The sequence below is a fragment of the Lontra canadensis genome, unplaced genomic scaffold, assembly GCF_010015895.1.
Source record: "Lontra canadensis isolate GAN:19392208 unplaced genomic scaffold, GSC_riverotter_1.0 scaffold4, whole genome shotgun sequence".
NCBI lineage: Eukaryota > Metazoa > Chordata > Mammalia > Carnivora > Mustelidae > Lontra > Lontra canadensis.
The window spans coordinates 40,362,702-40,387,755 of NW_022630998.1; the positions used below are offsets into that span (position 1 = coordinate 40,362,702).

The 25,054-nt window shown below is 41.9% G+C and overlaps 1 protein-coding gene across 1 annotated transcript in view; it reads right to left on the reverse strand.

Annotated features, from left to right (window-relative positions):
* Positions 1-25,054, reverse strand: part of OCLN (occludin) — a 52,086-nt gene that overhangs the window by 22,900 nt on the left and 4,132 nt on the right. Inside the window, exons 2-3 of the mRNA XM_032849015.1 lie at positions 23,254-23,929; positions 20,847-21,008 (exon numbers count right to left, since the gene is read on the reverse strand). Coding sequence (XP_032704906.1) covers positions 20,847-21,008; positions 23,254-23,929 — 838 coding nt within the window. The remainder of the gene's footprint in view (positions 1-20,846; positions 21,009-23,253; positions 23,930-25,054) is intronic.

Here is a 25,054-nt window from a genome sequence, read left to right on the forward strand (position 1 = left end):
CTTGAGCAAATCTGATTAATTTATCTTAATCAGATGCCACTGAGGATTTAGCTATCACAAGGTCCCCTGCCCAAACTGACGTTGCCCACAGGGAATTATTAATGTATACCAGCAAAGGTGAATTCTGCCGCTCCCTAAGTTTCAATGAGGTATTTGAACTTGGGGGCTGGGGAGCAGTGTAGAAACCTCATACTCAGTCTGTGATCTCATTCAAGGTCCCCTTGTCCTGCAAACGGAAATCGTGCTGCAGACTCATGTACCCTGTGTCAGCACACCCCAACAGGTGTGCCATGAGGCAGAGAACACCTCAGTCCTCAGAGCTAGAGCCCATGGTCAGTCACCATCTAGGGATCCACATCCCCTTTAAGTTTACTGCTCTGTACAACAATACCATTTTCTAAGTATGCCATGGCATGGAAAAGGCCTCAGCTTCTCTCAAAAGCTCTCTGGGGTTGCGGTGTTAGAGCTGCAGCTTGCTTTTACAGAACAGCGGTTCTCAAAGCGTGGTTCCCATTCCCGGAACATCTACAGTACCTGAGAACTTGCTAGAACCACACACTCTCATGTGCCATTCCTGAGGATGAGAAACCACGGGGGTGGGCCAGCAAGCCCTTTTAACTCCGCCCTCCACATGATCCTGATGTTTGTTATGATTTGAAAACCGCTGAGGGACCAGAGACTTTTCCTACACATCACAGACAAGTGACCCACTTAGACCATGACAACTACAGTTAACATTCATTGCAGTGCCAGAAACGTAGGAATCTTTGCTTTCAGAGAGCCACAGAGACACCCACTAGCTCAAGCATTTTCGACCTCCCACCTCACCATTCATCACAACTCCCTCAACTGGCTCTCCATGATGTTCTGGCCTCCCCAAGATGGAGCCCTAAGTCTGCAGACGAATAGGGCGCTCCTACTTTTGTTCTATTCTGTCCCCTCTGAGGCCACAGATAACATCAAAATCTTTCCTGGGGTGAGAACCTAGGATCCCGAGAGTCAGCACCCCTTCTTGGCCCTGGTTGAAAATTAAAATGCTGTTCCAGTTTCTGCAGATGTCTAATGTTGATCACCAGTGCCCCCCCCCCCCCCATCCCTATCACCTGCCCAAACACACCAGCCTCCCCACTCCCATGTGCGGGGATAGAACAGGCAGAGCCTGCCTACAACCGTCAAGAGAGCATTTGGTATTTTCTCTCTCGTGGCAAGCTTACAAATCAGGGGAAGATTAAGTTAAAATGAACCAACATTACAGTTCCATACAAATTTTAGGATTATTTGTTCCAGCACTTTGAAGAATGCTGGTGGAATTTTGATAGGGATGGCACTGATAGTATAGATTGCTCTGGGCCATATAGACATTTTAACAATGTTTATTCTTCCGCTCCATGACACCATACACAAAGATAAACTGGAAATGGATGAAAGACCTCAAGGTGAGGCAAGAATCTATCAAAATCCTAGAGGAGACCATAGGCAGTAACTTCTTCAACATCGGCCACAGCAACTTCTTTCAAGCCATGTCTCCAAAGGCAAAGGAAACAAAAGTGAAAATGAATTTTAGGACTTCATCAAGATAAAAAGCTTCTGTACAGCAAAGGAAACAGTCAACAAAACAAAGAGGCAACCCACAGAATGGGAGATGTTCACAAATGACATTACAGACAAAGGGCTGATATCCAAGATCTAGAAAGAACTCCTCAAACTCAACACCCAAAAAACAGATGATCGTGTCAAAAAATGGGCAGAAGACATGAACAGACACTTCTCAAAAGAAAACATACAGAAAGCCAAAGGTGATGGCATCACAATTCCAGACTTCAAGCTCTATTACAAAGCTATCATCATCAAGACAGTATGATACTGGCACAAAAACAGACACACAGATCAATGGAATAGAAGAGAGCCCAGAAATAGACCCTCAACTCTATGGTCAACTAATCTTCGACAAAGCAGAAAGAATGTCCAATGGAAAAAAGACAGTCTCTTCAACAAATGGTGTTGGGAAAATTGGATAGCCACAAGCAGAAAAATGAAATTGGATCATTTCCTTACACGACACATGAAAATAGACTCCAAATGGATGAAGGACCTCAATGTGAGAAAGGAATCCATCAAAATTCTTGAGGAGAACACAGGCAGCAACCTCTTCGACCTCAGCCACAGCAACTTCTTCCAAGGAACATCGCCAAAGGCAAGGACACAAGGGCAAAAATGAACTATTGGGACATCATCAAGATCAAAAGCTTTTGCACAGCAAAGGAAACAGTTAACAAAATCAAAAGACAGCAGACAAAATGGGAGAAGATATTTGGAAACAACATATCAGATAAAGGGTTAGTATCCAAAATCTATAAAGAACTTATCAAACTCAACACCCAAAGAACAAATAATCCAATCAAGAAATGGGCAGAGGACATGAACAGACATTTCTACAAAGAAGACATCCAGATGGCCAACAGACACATGAAAAAGTGCTCCACATCACTCGGCATCAGGGAAATACAAATCAAAACCACAATGAGAGGGGCGCCTGGGTGGCTCAGTGGGTTAAGCCGCTGCCTTCGGCTCGGGTCATGATCTCAGGGTCCTGGGATCGAGCCCCGCATCGGGCTCTCTGCTCAGCGGGGAGCCTGCTTCCTCCTCTCTCTCTGCCTGCCTCTCTGCCTACTTGTGATCTGTCTGTCAAATAAATAAATAAAATCTTTAAAAAAAAAAAAAAAAAAAACCACAATGAGATACCACCTCACACCAGTCAGAATGGCTAAAATTTAACAAGTCAGGAAATGACAGATGCTGGTGAGGATGCGGAGAAGGGGGAACCCTCCTACACTGTTGGTGGGAATGTAAGCTGGTACAACCACTCTGGAAAACAGCATGGAAGTTCCTCAAAAAGTTGAAAACAGAGCTACCCCACGACCCAGCAATCGCACTACTGGGTATTTACCCTAAAGATACAAATGTAGTGAACCGAAGGGCCACGTGCACCCAAATGTTTATAGCAGCAATGTCCACAATATCCAAACTATGGAAAGAACCTAGATGTCCATCAACAGATGAATGGATGAAGAAGATGTGGTGTGTATACACACACACACACACACACACACACACACACACATAATGAAATACTATGCATCCATCAAAAGAAATGAAATCTTGCCATTTGTGATGACGTGGATGGAACTAGAGGGTATTATGCTAGCGAAATAAGTCAATCAGAGAAAGACAATTATCATATGATCTTCCTGATATGAGGGAGTTGAGAGGCAACGTGGGGGGGGGTTAGGAAAAGAATAAATGAAACAAGATGGGATCAGGAGGGAGACAAACCATAAGAGACTCTTAATCTCAAAAAACAAACTGAAGGTTGTGGTGGGGGCGGGGCAGGGAGAAGGAGGTGAGGTTATGGACACTGGGGAAGATATGTGCTATGGTGAGTGCTGTGAAGTGTGTAAACCTGGCGATTCACAGACCTGTACCCCTGGGGTTAATAATACATTATATGTTAATAAAAAAAATAAACAATTTAAATTTAAAAAATAAAATTAAAACATACAAAAGGCTAACAGACACATGAGAAAATGTTCATCATCACTAACCATCAGGGGAATTCAAATCAAAACCACATTGAGATACCACCTTACACCAGGTAGAATGGTCAAAATCAACAGGACAGTAAACAACATATGTTGGAGAGGATGTGGAGAAAGGGGAACCCTCTTACACTGGTGGCAATGCAAGTTGGTGCAGCCACTTCGGAAAACTGTAGAGATTCCCCCAAAAATTAAAAACAGAGCTACCCTATGACCCTGCAATTGCACTACTGGGTATTTATCCCAAAGATAAAGACGTAGTGAAACGAAGGGCCACATGTACCCCAGTGTCCATAGCAGCAACGTCCACAATCGCCAAACTGTGCAAAGAGCCAAGATGCCCTTCAACAGAGGAATGGTTAAAGAAGATGCGGTCCATATATACAATGGAGTATTACTCAGCCATCAGGAAGGATGTATACCCAACTTTTGCATCAACATAGATGGGACTGGAGGAGATTGTGCTGAGTGAAATAAGTCAAGCAGAGAAAGTCAATTATCATATGGTTTCACTTACTTGTGGAGCATAAAGAATAACATGGAGGACATTAGGAGAAGGAAAGGAAAAGTGAATTGGGGGAAATCGGAGTGGGAGACAAACCATGAGAGAATGGACTCTGAGAAACAAACTGAGGGTTTTGGAAGGGAGGGGGATGGGGGATGGGTGAGCCTGGTGGTGGGTATTAAGCAGGGCACATATTGCATGGAGCACTGGTGTGATGTATAAACAATGAATCTTTGAACACTAAAAAAATAAAATAAAATAAAACAAAGATGTTAAAAAAAATGAACCAACATTAAACGTATTTATATTTTGGGTACTCTTACCCAAGCTTCCTTATTCAAGCTCATCATTACAACATGGGCAATTACCATTCTAGCTAGAATTTACTGTGTGTTAATAAGTTATGTGCTGGTCCTACCTAAACCCTTTAATCACTACAGCATCAGTTTATCTGAAGATAAAACCTTTATTTTCACTGACATATAAAGATTCTATCAAATGAAAAGACAAAGACACCTGGGGCAAGGTGATTACCTTCATCAGAGTCCAAGGAAGCCAAAAGTCACCCAATACTGATCACAAAGAATAGGGTCCAAGAGCCACATCATGGACCCTGTCTCTTTCTCTCCCCTTCTCTAGGTCCAGCCAGATCATTCTCACTAGCTCCTATCATGAGAGGTAAATGCTAGGAATAAGGCTACATAAATGTTTCATCACCATGTCAAAACCTTACAAACTTCTAGAAATGAGACTAGGTAGATATCAAAGTTAGTCTTTAGATTTAAAGTATGTCTTACTTAAAATCAGGATCTTATTTAATAAATTTCACTTACTACTTGGTAACAATGGAGAAATTAGTTGATGGCATGTTCTTTCCAAACTTAGTCTATTCTTGCTTCTGATATAAATCAAGTAGCATAACCAGAAAAAGTGCAAATTAGGAGACATGCAGAAAATACTAGCTGGGAAGTGATATCCTGGTCTGTAGTAGACAAGCATTTCGCATGCATATAAATCTCATTTTAGTCTGTGAGTTTTATTATCTAAGTACTGTTTTCCCCAATTCTACTAGCAAAGACAACTGAGGCTTAGAGATTTTCAGAGGAAGAACAACAGAACAAAATCTATATGTTACAAGGCAAATACAACACTTGTCCTGCTGGTCATGAGGACAGGTTTGAGACAAGCTGCCAAAGCCCTCTGCAAACCTCAGTTTCTCCTTCTACAAGAAGGGTGCCCATCCTGTTAGGGCTGCAGTTAGGATAATAATAATGTATAAAGTGGCTAGCCCAAAATGTATACTTAGGAAGTTCTGGTTCCTTTATTTCTTTTACTTTGATTTTTTACTTTGGCTTTGTTGCCAAAATTCAGATGTGAAACTCAAACCCGGGTCATCTTGATATCGTACGCCGGCAAGAGCACTGAGAAAGCAGTCTCAGCTAGAGCAGCCTCCGCCTGACTCCAGGTCACTGCCAAGCTGCCATCTTGGTAATGAGGTAGTGTGGTCGTGTAACCCCACCCTAAGGTCCCGGACCTCACTCAGATTGTTTCACTTTACCAAAGCCAGATCAAAATTTATTCACAGAGCACTTGAAACCGAGGTGCTGAACTCTTAGTTACTATAGCACCCCGAACACAGTTGGTAGCAATAAAAACTAACCTCCAGAGCATGTGTCTTACAATCAATGCCTCGATATTTACCATAGGCGTGTGCTTTTCCAAGGCCAGGCCCCACTGATAAGTATTAACTCCAGAGAAAATGAATATGTATGTCTTGATACTTATGTTTATGACCTTCTGAAAGTGCAGGTAGAGGGAAGAGAGATTTGAACACAAAGATAAACATGAAATACTCATCTTCGTGGGCCACTGAATATTTTCCCAACTCTGCTCTGACATCCAGGGCTAAAGAGTGCCCCCACTTGCATTCTCGGTGTTCTGGTAAGACTTGGCTCCTTAGAACACAGTTCTCTGCCCTGTGAGTCCAACTCAAGCAGGGGCTGGAAGGGATCTGAGCAGCATGACACCCTCCTGGGAGAAGCTGGCAGAGTTCAGAGGGGCAATGAGTGAAGCAGGCACGTTCAAAGCTGCCCAGAGGGGTACCTGGGTGGCTCAGTGGGTTAAAGCCTCTGCCTTCGGCTCAGGTCATGATCCCAGGGTCCTGGGATGGAGCTCTGCTTTGGGCTCTCTGCTCAGCGGGGAGTCTGCTTCCTCCCTACCGCCCCCCCCCACACCGCCTCTCGGCCTACTTGTGATCTCTGTCAAATAAATAAATAAAATCTTAAAAAAAAAAATAAAGCTGCTCAGAAACCCATCCTAAGCTATTCAAAAGACATTCTGAATTTAAACCAGCCCACACGGCCAGAGTCATCATGAATCAGAGGGCAATTACAATTAATTCATGTACTACATATTGTCTACAGGGCAGTTTCCCTAGAAACCACCTCCCTATTCCACACAGTAACTGTGGGAAGTGCCAACCGCCATGTTATGTGATGAGGGTCCTCCCATGAGCACCACGGGTTAGTGTACAGATGGTCCCCTGACCTTAGCCTCATCAGGGCCCCTTCCCCAGGCCAGTCCTAGATGAAGCACTAACATGAAAAATTCAAGAGCTCTAAGTGGCTGCTTTCTGCCCCTCGCCTCCGATAGAAAAATGAAGCCTATCCAGACAGAAGGAAAACAAGGAAATAAATCTTAACGGTGTTTAAATCCCTGATTTTAATTGTTCCTGATATCCAGCCATATCCCGTCCTCTGTGGCTAAGTTGTTGAAGTTCTAAGTACCATGAGTCAACACCCAAAATCTTGCAAATAAATTCCTCTTTTTACCTATACTAAGTTGTATTATCTGTCACCTGTAACTAAGAAATTGCTAATTCATTCAACATCAAAATTATTTCTTTTTTGTATATTCAGTTGTTTTCAATATCCCTGGAAGGCACACAACTATACTTATACTGCATTTTCTCAGATACAACCCACATCGGTCTTGAGAAGCAGACAAGATAATAAATATGGCCAGATTTTATGAATAAGGAACCAAGGGTCCAGAAGACTTAATCTGTTTGCCAAAGAGCGCTGGAATCAGCACTCAAACCCAGACCTTCAAAATCCTTTGCTGCTGCCTTATACCAGGCATCCATTTCCAAACCAGACTTCCTTGACATACATATTGGTTAAAAACAATAGAAACAATCTGCCTTAAGTCACAACAGAAGCAGTGAAGCTAGACTCCAAACCCTGTTATTTCAAGTCCCTAGCATGCTGCTGCTGCTTTAGGGTAGGTCATATAATTTATTAATTCTTCTGTTTGGAACACATCAAAGCATAAATAGAATCTATGCAATAATAAAAAATTATTCGAGTGGAATTGAGCTAATACGCTGCTTCTACCAGACAAAGGTAGAAAAGCCACCATCATACATGAAGAGTAGAAGAAAGGGGTGGTCCTGACAACCCTGTGAGGCTGTTTATCCACAACACACTACGAAAGAAGGAAGGGTCTCCTCCGCGTATGGCAATGCACAAACCTAGCAGTGCCTGGTTTTCCAGGCTGTACACATTGCTCAGAGCATCAAGGAGGAGGTCTGCTCCATATGAGAACATCTGAGGGGACCTACTCTGATTCCACTGGGACTATGAGTTGATTCCCAGCACTGAGAAGCACCTCAGTCCTAAGGTCAAGACGATGGAAAGGGAAAGATCACCATCTTATCTAATTGAAGCAGGGAAGGTAGCTTGGAGCTAGTTCACCTCTGGGGGCAGGTGAATGGAAGAGTAAAATCCACAAAGCATAATGTAACGTAGACTTAATAATTCTTGGGTGAGCTGGTGGATATGTAGGTGTCCATTATGAAACAAATAATAAACAGGGAGGCTATGCATGGGTCAGAAGTGACAATGTCATAAACCAAGATTTAAGATTAATTTGTTTCTGTGAACCTGAAGTCCAATTAAAAAAGAGAGAGAGAAGTAATAATTAAAGTTTCCCTAAGAGCATGCTGGTATGGAAATACTCAGTTAGGGTTCTAGACCTGGCTTTATCACCTACTGTATGACCCTACATATGTAAATTAAAAAATGCTCTCCACTTATGTAACAGCAAAGTTAACTTCAACACTGATTTCCTCCTTTTTCAAAAAAAATTACCATATACTTGAAGAAAATGATATAACAACTTAAAAAAAAAAAAAAGATTTATTTATTTGAGAGAGAGAGAGAAGCAGACTCCCCACCGAGCAGATAGCTCGATATGGAGCTCCATCCTGGGACTCTGAGATCAGGACCTGAGCTGAAGGCAGACACTTAACCAACTGAGTCACCCAGATGCCCCAATCTAGTAACTTTTTACATAATTATTCTTGTCAAAATGAGTTCACAAAAAGAAGAATAACCTAGAGCATTGACTTTCACCAAAAATGTAAAATTTCAGAAGATAAAAATTCAGGATGACTGGCCATTTGGGAACAAAATTAAATTAGATCTTCTCTCATATCACACTAAGAAATAACTTGGTCAATCTGAATGAATTGTTTTAGTCAGTAATTAGGAATCAGTATTTATTAAAGACTTTACAGTGAAAACTGAATGCAGTGTATAGGGAACTCTTTCTATCATCTTTCCAACTTTTCAATAAATCTAAAACTATTCTAACATAAAAAATTTATTTTAAAAATTGGATTGGGGGTAGGGACGCCTGGGTGGCTCAGTTGGTTAAGCGGCTGCCTTCAGCTCAGGTCATGATCCCAGCGTCCTGGAATTGAGTCCCACATCCGGCTCCTTACTCAGCAGGGAGCCTGCTTCTCCCTCTGCCTCTGCCTGCCTCTCTGTCTGCCTGTGCTCACTCTGAGAAATAAATAAATAAAATCTTAAAAAAAAAAAAATTGGATTGGGGGTAATGGGTGCACAATGCTACAAGTTTACTAAAAATCAGTTAATTATATACTTATAATGTGTGAATTTTATGGTACACAAATTATACTTCACTAAACCTATTTTTAAAAGTCCCTGGGTCTAGGGGGGCCTGAGTGGCTCAGCGGGATAAAGCCTCAGGTGGTAATCCCAAGGGTCCTGGGATTAAGCCCCATAGCAGGCTCTCTGCTCAGTAGGGAGCCTGCTTCCTCCTCTCTCTTTGCCTGCCTCTCCACCTACTTGTGATCTCTGTCAAATAAATAAATAAAATCTTTAAATAAAATAAAAGTTCCTGGGTCTAAAGGTTTAAAATGAAAAAATTATAAAATCAAGAAACACAAGAGAGGAACTTTGCACCAATCAAGGATGAACTGACAGGTATGTTTAACTTAATCCTCTGCACACATTTAGTCCACAACAGGGTAAAAAAATCAAACTTTAAAAACTGAAGAAGCTATAGAAGACTATTCTTTTTTTTAAGATTTTATTTATTTATTTTAGAGAATACACACAGGGCCAGGGGCAGAGGGAGTCTCAAGCAGATTCCCTGCTGAGCACAGAGCCTGATGCAGGGCTCATCTCATGACCCTGAAATCATAATTTGAGCTGAAACCAAGATTTGGACACAACCAACTACCTATACAGGTGCCCCGAAACTACAGAAGACTATTAACACACCTCAAAGATGTCTGGAAAACTCTCTAGGAACAGCACAAAAATAATATGGAAGCCATAAACAAACAAATGGAAAAATGTAAGCACTTAAAAAATAAAAACATTGTATAAAAAAAAAAAGTGAAAGACTAAAAACAATCTGGGAAGAAATATTAGCAACATATAAGACAAAATGCTAATATTCACAATATGAAAAACTCCATAAAGAGTGAACAAACCAAAAGAAAACTAAGCCAAGGTATGAATCAATTAATTTAAGAATACAAATTAGCAGATGGAAATATGCTGAGTCACACACAAAAAAATTTTTTTTAAGATTTTATTTGTTTTTTTGACAGAGAGAGCACAAGCAGGGAGCAGCGGCAGGCAGAGGGAGAGGGAGAGAGAGAAGCAGTCTCCCCGCTGAGCAGGGAGCCTGATGATGCAGGGAGATCATGACCTGAGCCAAAGGGAAATGCTTACCCAACTGAGCCATCGAGGCACCCCTGATCACAGTAATTTTTAAGTTAAAATAAAACTCAATCTTCACTTATCAGATTAATAAAAATCAGACTAGTGATGTCCAGAGCAGGGCAAAGATGTGGAGAAAAAAGCACTCTCCTATATTGTCAGTAGAACTAAACAGCCTTTAAAAACAAGGCAATGTGGCAGCACCTGACAATTTAAAATCTGACACTCGATGAACCCCTTTAAAAATCTATCTCATATATACCAGTAAGAGTGCATAAAAACATGTAGGAATGTTCACTGCACCATTATCTCTAACTGCAAACAAGTAGAAGCAATCAAAACATCCATAAATAGGAGAATGAATCATAGTATCGTCATACTATGTAATACCATACAGCTGCTAAAAGCAACTAGGTAAAGGGTTATGTACTGACAGCCTTAATTATTCTAAGTATTTTACAAAGTTCACTTATTGTAACAAACCCATGCAGTAGGTACAATGATCATCCTCATTTTAGAGATGGGGAAGCTCAAGTAGAAAGATCTTGCCAGGTCTCACAAAAGCCAACTGGCAGGGCTGCATTATGACCCGGGGAATTTAGCCCAAGTCTACACTTTATACCCACTCTGCTATACTGTACTGATTTTGTGTCTGTGACTACACACATGGATGGAGTCTAAGTTGGGGAGCTGGGGGAGGAGAAACATCCACACGACAATAAGAAGTACCTAATTTCAAAACATTAAATTGTGAGTGAGCAAATGAGTGTCTGAGAATGTATGAAATCAAGGGCGTCTGGGTGGCTCCGTCATTTAAAAGTCCAACTCTTAATTTTAGCTCAGATCTCAATCTCAGGGTCGTAAGATCGAGAGCCTGCGTAAGATTCTCTTTCTCCCTCTGCTCCTTCACCACTCCCCACCCTCGCTCTTTCTCTCCCTTTCTTAAAAAAAAATAAAATAAAAGAAAGAAAAAAGCATGAAATCAATAATTAAGGAGAAGGATTAGGAAGACATTGACCTTTTTGATATGGAACAACTGAACAGTTCATTTGAGAAAATTCTTCAAAGAGCATTAAAAAATTTAAGAATAAAATTTGTCTGAATTTTTTTTTTTTTAAGTATATGTGCTGCCAAAACGAGCACTGAATTTTCATAAAAAGGGGGGAAAAAAGGATTGGGCACCTAGGTGGCTCAATTGGTTAAGCTTCCGACTCTTGATCTCACCTCAGGTCTTGATTTCTGGGTCATGAGTTTAAGCCCTGTGCTGGGCTCCACACTGGGCAGAGAACCTACTTAAAAAAAAAAAAAAAAAAAAAAAAAAAAAAGAAAGAAGATATAAACCTCTTAGAAGTCATTAAGCAGGCCCAGTGGAAATGGTGAGAGGGAAGATGGAACTTTCACTTTTTTTTTTCCTATATTTGTGTTTTGTTAGAATAAATTTGTATTATTTTCATACTAAGACCTTCTCACAAACCACCACAAACAAAAGCCATTATTTTAAAAAGTTAAAAACTGAAAAAAAAAAATTTAATACTTAGCAATAGGGATTGGCCAAATATATCTATACCATGGAATGTTACTAGAAAAGGTGTGTGGAACCACAGATTCAAACATCACTGCTGGTTGTATAAATTGGTACAGCTATTTTAAAAGGCAATTTCTGTATTCAGTTTCTCAATATTTATCAAATATATATATCTTCTCTGACTCAGTAATACTACTCTGAAAAATCTGTCCTAGAGAAGTATGTAACCAGATACACAAGGTATACAAAGTTTTTTGTGTTTTTTTTATTTTTATTTATTTATTTATTTTTTAAAAGATTTTATTTATTTATTTGACAGAGAGAGATTACAAGTAGACAGGCAGGCAGAGAGAGGGAAGCAGGCTCCCTGCTGAGCAGAGAGCCCCATGCGGGACTCAATCCCAGGACCCTGAGATCATGACCTGAGCCAAAGGCAGTGGCTTAACCCACTGAGCCACCCAGGCGCCCATGTTTTTTTGTTTTTTTTTTTAAGATTTTATTTATTTATTTGACAGACAGAGATCACAAGTAGGCAGAGAGGCTGGCGGAGAGAGAGGAGGAAGCAGGCTCCCCGCCGAGCAGAGAGACCTATGTGGAGCTCACTCCCAGAACTCCAAGATCATGACCTGAGCCAAAGCAGAGGCCTCAACCCACTGAGCCACCCAGGCGCCCCAGTATACAAAGTTTTTAAAATCCTATCACTGATTGTAATATTAAATAGCAAATGTATGGGGTGCCTGGGTGGCTCAGTCAGTTAAGCGTCTGCCTTCAGCACAGGTTGTGATCATGGGGTCCTGGGATTAAGCCCTGCATTGGGCTCCTTGCTCAGTGGGGAGCCTGCTTCTCCCTCTGCCTGTCACTCCCCCTGCTTGTGCTCTCTTTCTCACTGTCAAATAAATAAATAAATCTTAAAAAAAAATAAAGAGCAAATGTAATCATCAATGAGACTGGTTACATCAAACATGTTATATCCATATGAAACGTGAATATGAAGTGGTAAGTTCATCACAATAGGTTGTAAAGCAAAAAGGGCAAGGTACAGGTAGAATGGTGTGATCAGTACACTTTCGTGTAATTAAGCAGGGGGTCTATTTTTCTTTGATTTTATTTTCACGAAATGAAACAGTGAAAGGAAGCGTCTGGTTGGCTCAGTTGGTTGAGTGTCTGACCCTTGGTTTTGGCTTGGACATGGTCTCAGGGTCCTGGGGTTGAGCCCACACTTTGGGAACCCCACTCAGTGGGGAGTGCGCTTGAATCCCTCTTCCTCTGCCCCTCCCCCCCACTTGTGCTCTCTTCAAAATAAGTAAGTCAGTCCTTTAAAAAAATACCACAATAGGGACGCCTGGGTGGCTCAGTTGGTTGGGCGGCTGCCTTCGGCTGGGGTCATGATCCCAGTGTCCTGGGATCGAGTCCCACATCAGGCTCCTTGCTCAGCAGGGAGCCTGCTTCTCCCTCTGCCTCTGCCTACCACTCTGTCTGCCTGTGCTCACTCACTCTCTTCTGACAAATAAATAAATAAAATCTTTAAAAAACAACAACAACAACAAAAAACCACAATAAAAGGAATCATAAAAAACTAAGAAGAGTACTTCCAAGAATAGGAAACGGTAGAGAAAGATACCTAGAAATGAGCAAATGGGAATGAATAATACAAGGATGCAAGGAGAGACTTCCCTTAAAACCTGCTTTCTGTTTTTTACTATTTTTAAGTCTTTATTTTATTTTATTTTTAAGATTTTATTCACTTGACAGAGAGAGAGAGATCACAAGTAGGCAGAGAGGCAGGCAGAGAGGGGAGGAAGCAGACTCCCTGTGGAGCAGAAAGCCCGACGTGGGGCTCGATCCCAGGACCCTGGGATCATGACCTGAGCCAAAGGCAGAGGCTTTAACCCACTGAGCCACTCAGGCGCCCCAAGTCTTTATTTTAATTTGTTAGTTAACATACAGTATTATGTTAGTTTCAAAGGTACAACATAATGACTTAAACTTCCATACGACAACGGTAAACGTAAGTTTTATAATATAACTTGAAGTCTGGAATTGTAATGCCTCAAGCTTTTTCTTCTTTAAGATTGTTTTGGCTAGGGGCGCCTGGGTGGCTCAGTGGGTTGGGCCGCTGCCTTCGGCTCCGGTCATGGTCTCGGGGTCCTGGGATCAAGTCTCACATCGGGCTTTCTGCTCGGCAGGGAGCCTGCTTCCTCCTCTCTCTCTGCCTGCCTGTCTGCCTACTTGTGATCTCTCTGTCTTCAAATAAATAAATAAAATCTTTAAAAAAAAAAAAAAAGATTATTTTGGCTATGGGATGCCTGGGTGGCTCAGTTGGTTGAGTCACTGCCTTTGGCTCGGGTCATGATCCCAGGATCCTGGGATCGAGTCCCCCATCGGGCTCCTTGCTCAGTGGGGAGCCTGCTTCTCTCTCTGACTCTGCCTGCTGCTCTACCTGTTTGTGCGCTCTCTTTCTCTCTCTCTGACAAATAAATAAATAAATAAAATCTTAAAAAAAAAAAATTTGTTTTGGCTATTTGGGGTCTTTTGTGGTTCCATACAAATTTTAGGACTATTTGTTCTACTTCTGTGAAAAGTGCTGTTGGTATTTTGATAAGGAATGCATTAAATATACAGACTGCCTTGGGTCATATGGACATCTGAACAATATTTGTTCTTCCAATCCACGGGCATGGAATGTCTTTATTTCCCTTTCTTTGTATCAGCTTTAATTTCTTTCATCAGTGTTTTGTATTTCAGAGTACAGGTCTTTCACCTCTTTGAGCAAACCTGTTTTTTGTTTTGTTTTGTTTTTAATTATAATTCTGACCACAGGTTTTTTTGTTTTGTTTTTTTAAGTAGGCTCCACGCTGGGCTCACAGTCCTGAGACCAACACCTAAACCAAGACCAAGACTTGGCCACTTAACACACTGAGCCACCAAGGTGCCCCATCCATAGGCTTTTTAAAAGATGATAATTGATTGGGGAAGTTGCTACTTTGCTAAAAAGTACAAAAATTAAAACAGCACACTGACAGTTGCAACAACATAAATGAATCTCACAGACACTATGTTAAGTGGACGCAAAAACACACATTTTGTAATTTCATTCATATGAATTTTAAGAACAGGCAAAACCAACTGACAGAAAAACCAAGTGACAGGAATGAGAGGGGTTATCATCCTCTAGGGGATGCTGAGAAAGGGCATGAGGAAACCATGGACACTGGAACAAACTATATCTTGACCTGGGTGAGTTATGTATACGTATAAAAACTCACCAAGCTAAGCAACTGGTGGACCTACTGTACTTTACTCTGTACACACAGATATACAATGCACTTCAATAAAAAGTATCAAAAATGTTTGAGGAGTATTTAATGATGTGATAAAAAGCCTGTAATATAATGTTAAATCAAAAAGCAGAATTTCGGGGCACCTGGGTGGCTCAGTGGGTTAAAGCCTCTGCCTTCAGCTCAGGTCATGATCCTGGGGTCCTGGGATCGAGCCCCTCATCGGGCTCTCTGCTTGGCGGGGAGCCTGCTTCCCTTCCTCTCTCTCTCTGCCTGTCTCTCTGCCTATTTGTGATCTCTGACAAATAATAAAAAAAAAACAGTCTTAAAAAAAAAAGTAGAATTTCACACTGACAAGGAACATAATCATACTTCCTCTGATTTAGAATAAGAAGGGGGTGAGGGATTAAAGAAAATACATCAGGGGACACCTGGGTGGCTCAGTGGGTTAAGCCTCTGCCTTCGGCTCAGGTCATGATCTCAGGGTCCTGGGATCGAGCCCCACACAGGGCTCTCTGCTAAACATGGAGCCTGCTTCCCTTCCTCTCTCTCTGCCTGCCTCTCTGCCTACTTGTGATCTCTGCCTGTCAAATAAATAAATAAAATCTTTAAAAAAAAAAAAAAGAAAGAAAATACATCAGAAATTCAATTAGCTAACATATAGTACATCATCAATTTTTTTATGTAGTGTTCAGTGATTCTTTTTTTAAAAAAAATACTTTATTTATTCGACAGAGATCAAAAGTGGGCAGAGAGGCAGACAGAGAGAAAGAGGGGGAAGCAGGCTCCTCGCTGAGCAGAGAGCCCGATGTGGGGCTTGATCCCAGGACCCTGAGATTATGACCTGAGCTGAAGGTAGAGGCTTAACCCCCTGAGCCACCCTGGCACCCCTCAATGATTCTTTAGTTGCGTATAACACCCAGTGCTCATAACATCATGGGCCCTCCTTAATGCCCATCACCCAGTTACTATATACATATATCTTTTTAAAGATTTTATTTATCTGAGAGAAAGAGTATGAGAGAGTACATGAGTCGGTGCAGAGGGATAAGAGGGAGAAGCAGGTTCTCCACTAAGCAGGGAGCCCAATGTCAGGACCTCAGGACCATGACCTGAGCCAAAAGCAGATGCTGAACAAACTGACCCACCCAGGCACCCAAATATATACATTTTTTTTTAAAGATTTTATTTATTTATGAGAGAGAGAGAGAGAGAGCGAGCACAGGCAGACAGAATGGCAGGCAGAGGCAGAGGGAGAAGCAGGCTCCCTGCAGAGCAAGGAGCCCGATGTGGGACTCGATCCCAGGACGCTGGGATCATGACCTGAGCCGAAGGCAGCTGCTTAACCAACTGAGCCACCCAGGCGTCCCTATATACATTTTTTAATTTAGAAAAAGTACCAATGGGGCACCAGTGGGTTAAGCCTCTGCTTCCGTCGGCTCAGGTCATGATCTCGGGGTCCTGGGATGAACTCAGGGTCCTGGGGTCAAGTCCCGCATTGGGCTCTCTGCTCAGCAGGGAGCCTGCTTTCCCCTCCCTCTCTGCCTGCCTCTCTGCCTTCTTGTGATCTCTCTCTCTGTCAAATAAATAAATAAAATCTTTAAAAAAAAAAAAGAAAGAAAGAAAGAAAAAGTACCAACCAGCTCTGGAGTTTGAGGACATAACAGAAGAAAACAATCACCCTCAAATTTATTAAAAGAACCTTCTCTGTCAAATAAATAAATTAAATCTTATTAAAAAAAAACAAAACCTTCAAACATCTAACATACAACAATGTTGGTACGAACTTAAGGGACTGACTACAAAGGACCAGGTTAACACCCACAATATGGCCTGCTTGTTTTATAAAGTATAAGATATGCAGAAAGGGGAAGGGGGAAAAAAAAAACCAACCAACCCTAAGAATCCCTAGGAAGGCAAAGAAACCATTGTGCTGGAGATTTGGAGACAGGAAATTACAGAGTTGTACATTCTCCCACACATAATACCTAAGGGCTGAAACCTGCTTAAAACTCTTAAGACACAACTTTTGAAGTGCTTCTCTCTGGGGATTCTGATCCTAAAGATTTCAAAAATCCAGGAAAAAAGAGTAAGACCTAATAAAATAATAACTATCTAGACCTACCCTAATACATAGGGAAGAAGGAAACTAATTTTCAGTAGCTAATTAATTGTTCCTTTAATAAGGTTTTCTTCCCCCCCAAAAAACCCCGCTGTATTAGCTATATGGAGAATATCTGATCTCAGTTCCCTACAATTAAATTCAAATTTTACATATTTATTTATTTATTTATTTATTTTTTGAAAGAGTGAGGGAGGGGCAGAGGGAGAGGGAGAGAATCTTAAGCAGGCTCCATGCTCAGTACAGAGCCCCCCCCCCTTTGTGGGGCTCAATCTCACAACCCTGAGATCATGACCTAAGCGGAAAAAAATCAAGAGTCAGAACCTTAACCAGCTGAGCCACCCAGGAGCTCCTAGAAGTCAAATTTTAATCCCCATTTAGTACAACTAATCAATGGTACGTTTTCCTTCCATTATTTTAAGTGAAGATTACTTTTACGGTATTAATTTCTAAAAACCAAAAGGTAGAATAATCATGAGTCCACTGTCAGGCACTTTAAACGCAGCATCAAAATTTTCACCTGGGCCGCTATTGTTAGGAGTTAGTTGGACAGTTAGGTGGTCAGGGTCCCCAGAAAGAAGATAGAGAGTCAGGACGGCTAAGATCAAGTAGCACTGACATCCTGGTTCTGCAGCTTAGACAGGACAGCACTGACATCCCATTTTGCAGCCTCTGCAAAACGACCCAAAATAAGATAATTAACCACAAAGCACTGGTCAGTATCACGGGCAAGGGACCGTGAAGACATAAGCCTCCAGATTCAGTAAGAGAAAAAGACCATCAACACAAAAACATTAACCTAATAGATAGACAAATACGTGGCCCAAGCCCTGACTGGCACCACTCAGCACACCCTGATTACTTAAGAAGGTTCCGTAAAAGAGGTCATAAAAACCCCTAAATTTAGGACTTCCAGAGGCAACCCACCTGGGCCCCCCCACCCTCTCTGGGAACTTTACACTCTTGCTCAATAACCTTTGCTTTGCCGCCCACCAGTATTTGTCTGGTCTACCTCTTCATTCTTGAAAGCAGCATGGCCAAGAACCATGGGCATTAAGGGGACACAAATCCTCTAACACATGTTATCAGAGGGACAGAGGTGCTGGCTGAGCAGAATGGAGCAAAAGAACACAGAAAGAAGAGTTCTGGAAGTAAATGGAAGAAACAAGGAAGAGGGTCAGCAAAGCAAACTTGGGCAGGGTGAGGGGAGAACGGATGGAAAAGCAAACTACCTGTGGCTAAAATCACCTCCAAATAACTTATTTCAAATAGCATTTCTTAGCCACGTCAACTGGGGAAACTAAGGGAAGAGGAGAAGAGATGAGAAAGCAGCTGGTGGCACATGCAACTCTTGATCTCACCATTTGTGGGTCTGAGCCCACACTGGGTGTAGAGAATACTTAAAAATAAAATCCTTAAAAAATAAAATGATTAAATTAAAAAAAAAAAGTAAAGTCCTTTCTGCTTTATGGAAGTATCACTTCCATAAATTGTTATGGCTATCTTTTGCCCAATTATCAAAAGCACCTAGAACTGATTAAAACCTTAGGACAGTAAAATCAGATGAGAGACCAAAGTTCACTAGAACACTATTACTACCAGCATTAGTCAGTCTCTCTCGAGTTAGTTGTTTTTTTTCCCCCCAGGCTCTCTAAACCTTGAGTAAACAAATCCAACAGCCAGTGAAAACTGACACACCCAAAAACTCCCAGCGAAACATTTACTTCATAGTTCACAATAGACGGCCCTATTCCATCTACAGGTGGCCTTGCCTAGAGCTAAAGGTCGAAAGAAAACACTCCCCTACACCTTCACACTTTATGGGGGAAAAAGGGGGGAGGAAAAAGAAACCACGCAGGCCTCAAGGCAAGGCCAGGAACACAGGAACTCTCCTCTCAGTGGCGTATACATGCCACACCTTCTGATGTTCCTAAAACTGTTTCCTTTTGGCTCCTTAATTAACTAGAGGAAAATCTCATCTACAGTTCTAGATTTCTTAAAATCAGACATACATAGGGATGCCTGGATGGCTCAGTCAGTTGGGCGTCTGCCTTCAGCTCAGGTTATGATCCCAGGATTGAGCCCCGCATCAGGATCCCCGCTCAGCGGGACGTCTGCTTCTCCCTCTGCCTGCCACTCCCCCTGATGGTTCTCTCTCTCTCTCTCACACACAAATACAGAAATAAAATCTTAAAAAAAAAAAAAAAATCAGACATACAGAATGCCAGAGCTAAAGAAGTCTTCAAGATAAGCAATGTCTTTATCCCTGACCTGACCAGCAGTCCCCGCCCTTAGCGCTTTTCCCTTCACTCCCACTGGCCAGAACAAACCTCCCCTGGAGGCCCTGTCCAGGCTTCTCAGCTAACCCTCATGGCAGGAAGTCAGTCTGCTCAAAAAAACCTATGATTGCAGTTTCTGAGGATGCCTCCAACTGCTTCATAACGGGGTTTCTGAGAAATAAAGTCTCACTCCAGACATCTCTGAGGACATGTTAGGTATCAGTAATATATACTTCCAAGGTATTTTCGGAAAGAGGAAATTGCTGAGCTTTCAGCAAATCACATCTACACATACTGGTAGAAATAACAATACGGCATATATAAAAAAGGGAATTGCTCTGATCTCTCTCTGCCTCATTGACATATTTCGTAAGTATCCATGCAGAATTAGTCACTATAGGGGCACCTGGGTGGCTCAGTGGGTTAAAGCCTCTGCCTTCGGCTCAGCTCATGATCCCAGGGTTGTGGGATCGAGCCCCACATCGGGCTCTCTGCCTGGCAGGGAGCCTGCTTCCTCCTCTCTCTCTGCCTGCCTCTCTGCCTACTTGTGATCTCTGTCAAATAAATAAATAAAATCTTTAAAAAAAAAAAAAAAGAATTAGTCACTGTAATTTGCTAGGCTGTTACGTAAACACTTTGTACATAGCACCTGCCACAACTCCAAAACACCCCTCTTGACCCAAGACAGCAAGCACCCTAAGTAGCAGTGCCCCCCTCCAAAATGATAACCAGGAATATAGAGGAGGAGGAATGGTTCTGTTTTGCAAAGACCAAGTTCTTTCTGCATGATTCCTTTAGAAGCCATTTCTTTTCAATGCCTAGATACACTTCTTGCAAATGGAAATCTGAGGGGTGCCTGGATGGCTCAGTTAGCTAAATGCCTCTTTTTTTTTTTTTTTTTTTTAAGATTTTACTTATTTATTTGAGAGACAGAGAGAGAAAGCGCAAGTGAAAGGAGGAGCAGAGGAGGAGGGAAAAGCAGACTCCAGGCTGCTTGGAGCCTGATGCAGAGCTGAATCCCACAATCCTGAGATTGGACCTGAGCAAGAAACAAGAGTCAGACACTTAACGGACTGAGCCACCCAGGTGCCCCAGTGTCTGACTCTTGATTTGACTCAGGTCATGATCTCAGAGTCATGAGATCAAGCCCCATGTCGGGCTTGGTGCAGAGTCTGCTTGAGATTCTCCCTCTCCCTCTGCCCCTCTCCCTGCTTGTGAATGCACCCCCCACAAAATGAATGTATGAATGAATCAATCAATCAATCTAAAAAAGATCTGGTTTTCATTTTGCAGTAAAACAATTTCCACTTAACATAGCACCTTTTTTTTTTTTTTAAATCATAGCACCTTCTTAAATTCTGAGTAAAACATGATGGCACAACTCTTGCCACATATACAAACAGTAATTCTAAGAATACAGTTTCACAAAGCACTAAAGGTCAGGTTGAGACAGAAACCTGTTTAAAAAAAAAAAAAGCAAATGTCCGATATTTTAGCACTTACCCACTCTTCGACATTGGGGGGTTGTTCATCATAAATATGTTCCTTGTCCCACAAAATATTCGACTTGTCATACCGATCCATCTTTCCTCGGGTTTTCACAGCAAAGAAAATTATTAAAGCAAAAGCCACAATAACCATGAACCCCAGTACAATGGCAATTGCCTAAAAAGAGATTAAAGATATTGACAGTTAGATTTTAATTGTTTACTTTATCTGAATCCAGTAAAAACCCAAGGCCCCACACTACATATCTGTGCTTTAACAGATATAAAACTGAAACACTCACATTTCAGAAATATAAAATGTTGGCCCAGGCTAGGTGGGCTGAGGCTAACAACACACGCAGCTTGATTCAATACTCAGAAAAGGCTTCAAGTTAGGTACTATTATCATTCCATTTTAAGTGACAGAAATCTAGTTCCAAAGCTTGAGTGCCAAGTGACCTTATTTTTATTAACAGATGAAAATGGCCAGCAAATTAACTCAATCATCAGTATCCTTCTAAAGGGCTTGAAAATTGTGACTCTCAGAAATAGCTTTAGATACGTAAGCATGTTTATAATCTCGTTCATAACACATACTGAGCAAATGTTTTTACACTGAATGTAAATTCCAGTCCATAGAGGATCTACCTTACCATAAATTATGCAGACATGATTTAACCAAGCTATAAATTAGAGAAAATGGATGAGTGATTCATGTAGTCTAGCAGGTGGTTTCTGCTGGAAGTCTTTTGTGTACTTGCAAGAAAGGGGCCTGTGACAAGGAAACCCCCACCCCGACAGTTCTCCCAGTGTCTGATAAGTCTGTGAAGTGGTCCACTGGCCTGGAGACATTTGAAACTGAGGCAGGTACCAGGCCCCTGGCCTGGATTCTGCTCACTGTAACAGGGGGGTCTCTGTGCAGCTGTGATACCCTTTTTCAGTGAATACAGGTTTTGGGCACTCAAAGGACTAAGAGAGATGGGGTGTGGTAAGGCAGGAGTACCAACCCTCAGCCCTGTTTACCACAGGTAACATCTGAATGCCAACAACAAATCTGCTGAAATTCAGAGGGAAAACATTTCAGTCTTCAAAATAATGGCAGTTACTGGAGATAATCTAACCCCAAAGAAGTGACTCATTCAGGTAGAAGAGTAAGAATTCCTGATTCAGTTTAAGGAGGGGGGCAGGAAAAAAAAAAAACAGGGGAAAAAAAGATTAGAAATCCATCAAGAGAAAGATCAGCAACCTCATACCTATTAGCATGGATAGAATCAAAGAGACAAAACAATGCTGGTGAGAATGTGTAGAAAATAGAATCCTCACACATTTCTGGTAAATCTAAAACAGTCCAACCCGTGTGGAAGACAGTCTGGCAGCTCCTCAAAAGCTTAAGCACAGACACGCCGTAAGACCCAGCAATTCTATCCCTAGGCATACACCCAAGAGAAACTGAAACATGGGTTCACGCAAGGACTTGTCCACAAATGGTCAGAGCATTATTCATAACGGCCAAAACAGACATAGCCCAAATGCCCATCAACTGCTGAATGGATAAGTAAGATATGCTATGGCCATACAATGGAATATTATTCCACAATAAAAAAGAATTGATAGGACATGCATGAATCTTGAAAACATTAATGTGAAATGAAAGAAGCCAATCATGGGGGCACCTGGATGGCTTGGTTGGGGGGGAGCATGTGACTCTTGATCTTGGGGTTGTAAACTCGAGGACCACAATGGGAGCACAGATTACTTAAATAAAGCTTCAAAAAAGAAAGAAAGAAAGAAAGAAGCCAATCATAAAATACCACATATTGTGTGATTTTGTATTTATGAAATATCCAGAATAGGCAAATGTATAGAATAAGATTAGCGGTTGCCTAGATCTGGGAAGGGTTAGAGAAAAAGTTACCGCTAATACATATGGGGCTTTTGTTGGGGCTACTGAAAATGTTCTAAAACTGATGACGGTGATGGCTGCACAACTCTGAATATACTTAGATTACTGAACCAAACTTTAGGTGAATGAATTATATGGTATGTTAATAGTATCTTTTTTTTTTTTTTTAAGATCTTATTTATTTATTTGACAGAGAGATCACAAGTAGGCAGAGAGGCAGGCACAGAAGCGAGGGGGAAGGAAGCTCCCTACTGAGCAGAGAGCCTGATGCGGGGCTTGATCCCAGGACCCTGAGATCATGGCCTGAGCCGAAGGCAGAGGCTTAACCCACTGAGCCACCCAGGCGCCCCTGTTAATAGTATCTTAATAATGACACCAGCCCCTCTCCAGATTCTGATCTAAATACAAGTGACACCTTGTCAGCAATACTTTTTCAAAGTTCCCCCAAGTGATTCTATTAAGCATCCAAGAGCCTCTACCCAAAGCCTCTACCCAAAGCCAGGACAAAAACCACCCATACCTCTTGGGGATCCACCACACAGTAGTGATACAAATACTGATCCATGTACATCCCAGTAGTTGTAGACGCATAATACTGGTTGCAGAGAGCATATATCTGTGAACTGTATATAGAACCAGAAGCCTGGGCAGTTGGGTTGACTCCCATTATGTAGACAATGGTGGCGATAAACATCATGACACCCAGGATAGCACTCAGTATTATGACAGTCAAGTAGTATCTTCTTGTCCTAGATATGTCAGATCGTATAACGCTGGTAACAAATACCACCAATGCGGCAATGAAACAAAAGGCCGCCATGGCCAGGAGGAAGCCCTTTGCTGCTCTTGGATCGGTGTAGCCTCCATAGCCATAACCATAGCTATAACCATATGCATAGCCACCTCCGTAGCTACCAAAGCCACTGCTGTAAGGGTAGCCTAGACCACCACCCAGTAAGCCAGTTCCATAGCCTCGATCCCAGGCAAGTGTGGAGGCAACACAGGCAAATATGGCAATGCACATCACAATAATGAGCATAGACAGAATCCGAATGACTCCTGGAGGAGAGGTCCATTTGTAGAAGTGAAGAATTTCATCTTCTGGGTAGAAAGAGTACGCCGGCTGAGAGAGCATGGGTCGGACGTGCATGTCTCCACCATAGACATCATTGCTTGGTGCATAGTGATTGGGTTTGCTGAAATGCACATGAAAACACTTTCAAGTTAATACCATTTGGAGGGAGCAGAAAGAACACAGAATGTACATGGAATAATTTAAACCAGCCACTGGCAAAAAAAAAAAAAAAAAAAAAAAATTTAACCTGTTAGTACCACCCCACTACAGTGGGACACTTTATGTTCCCCAAATTCAAATGTCAACATCTTAAGCCCCAGTGTAATGGTATTAGAAGTGTGGCCTAACTAGACTCTGAGCTGGAGTGCTCATGAATGGGAACAGTGCCTTCACAAAGGAGATCCCAGGAATGGTCTTGCCCCTTCTACCATGTGAGGATACAAGAAGTCAGCAGTCTGGGGTGCCTGGGTGGGGGTCTAAAGAAGTCCACAGTCTGCAACCCAGAAGAGAACGTTCCCTAGAACCTGACCAAACTGGTACCTTAACTTGGACTTCCAGTCTCTAGAACTGTGAGTGAGTGAGTGAGTAAGAAGGAGGAAGGAAGGATGGAAGGAAGGAAGGAAGGAAGGAAAAGAAAAGGAAAGGAAGGAAAGGAAGAAAGACAGAAATAAATAAATAAATGGAGGGAGGGAGGGAGGGAGGAAGGAAGGAGAAAAGAAAGAGAAGAGAAGAAAGGAGGGAAGGAAGGAAGGAAAGAAAGAAATGAAGGGAGGGAGAGAGGGAGGGAGGAAGGAAGGAAAAGAAAAGGAAAGGAAAGGAAAGAAAAGAAAGAGAAGAAAAGAAAGAAACAAAGAGGAGAGAGAGAAAAGGAAGGAAGGAAAATAAATAAATAAATAAATAAATAAATAAATGGAGGGAGGGAGGGAGAAAATGGAAGGAAGGAAGGAAGGAAGGAATTCATGTTGTTTACATGCTACCCAGTGTGTGGTACTTTTTATAGCACCCTGAAGCTACTGAGACACCCACTGAACAGTGAAGGTTTCTGTGTATCAGAATCACCTGGAAGGCTTGTTCAAACATAGATCGATGGTCTCCAACCTCAAGTTGCTGATTCTGCAAATCTGGGGCAGGACAAGTTTCCAGATGCTGCTGCTGCTGCCAGTCTGGGAGCCATACATTAAGAACGACTGCTCTAAGTTCTATGGAGTAGAGGTTCTCGAATTTTCTACCTATGAGAATCACCTGG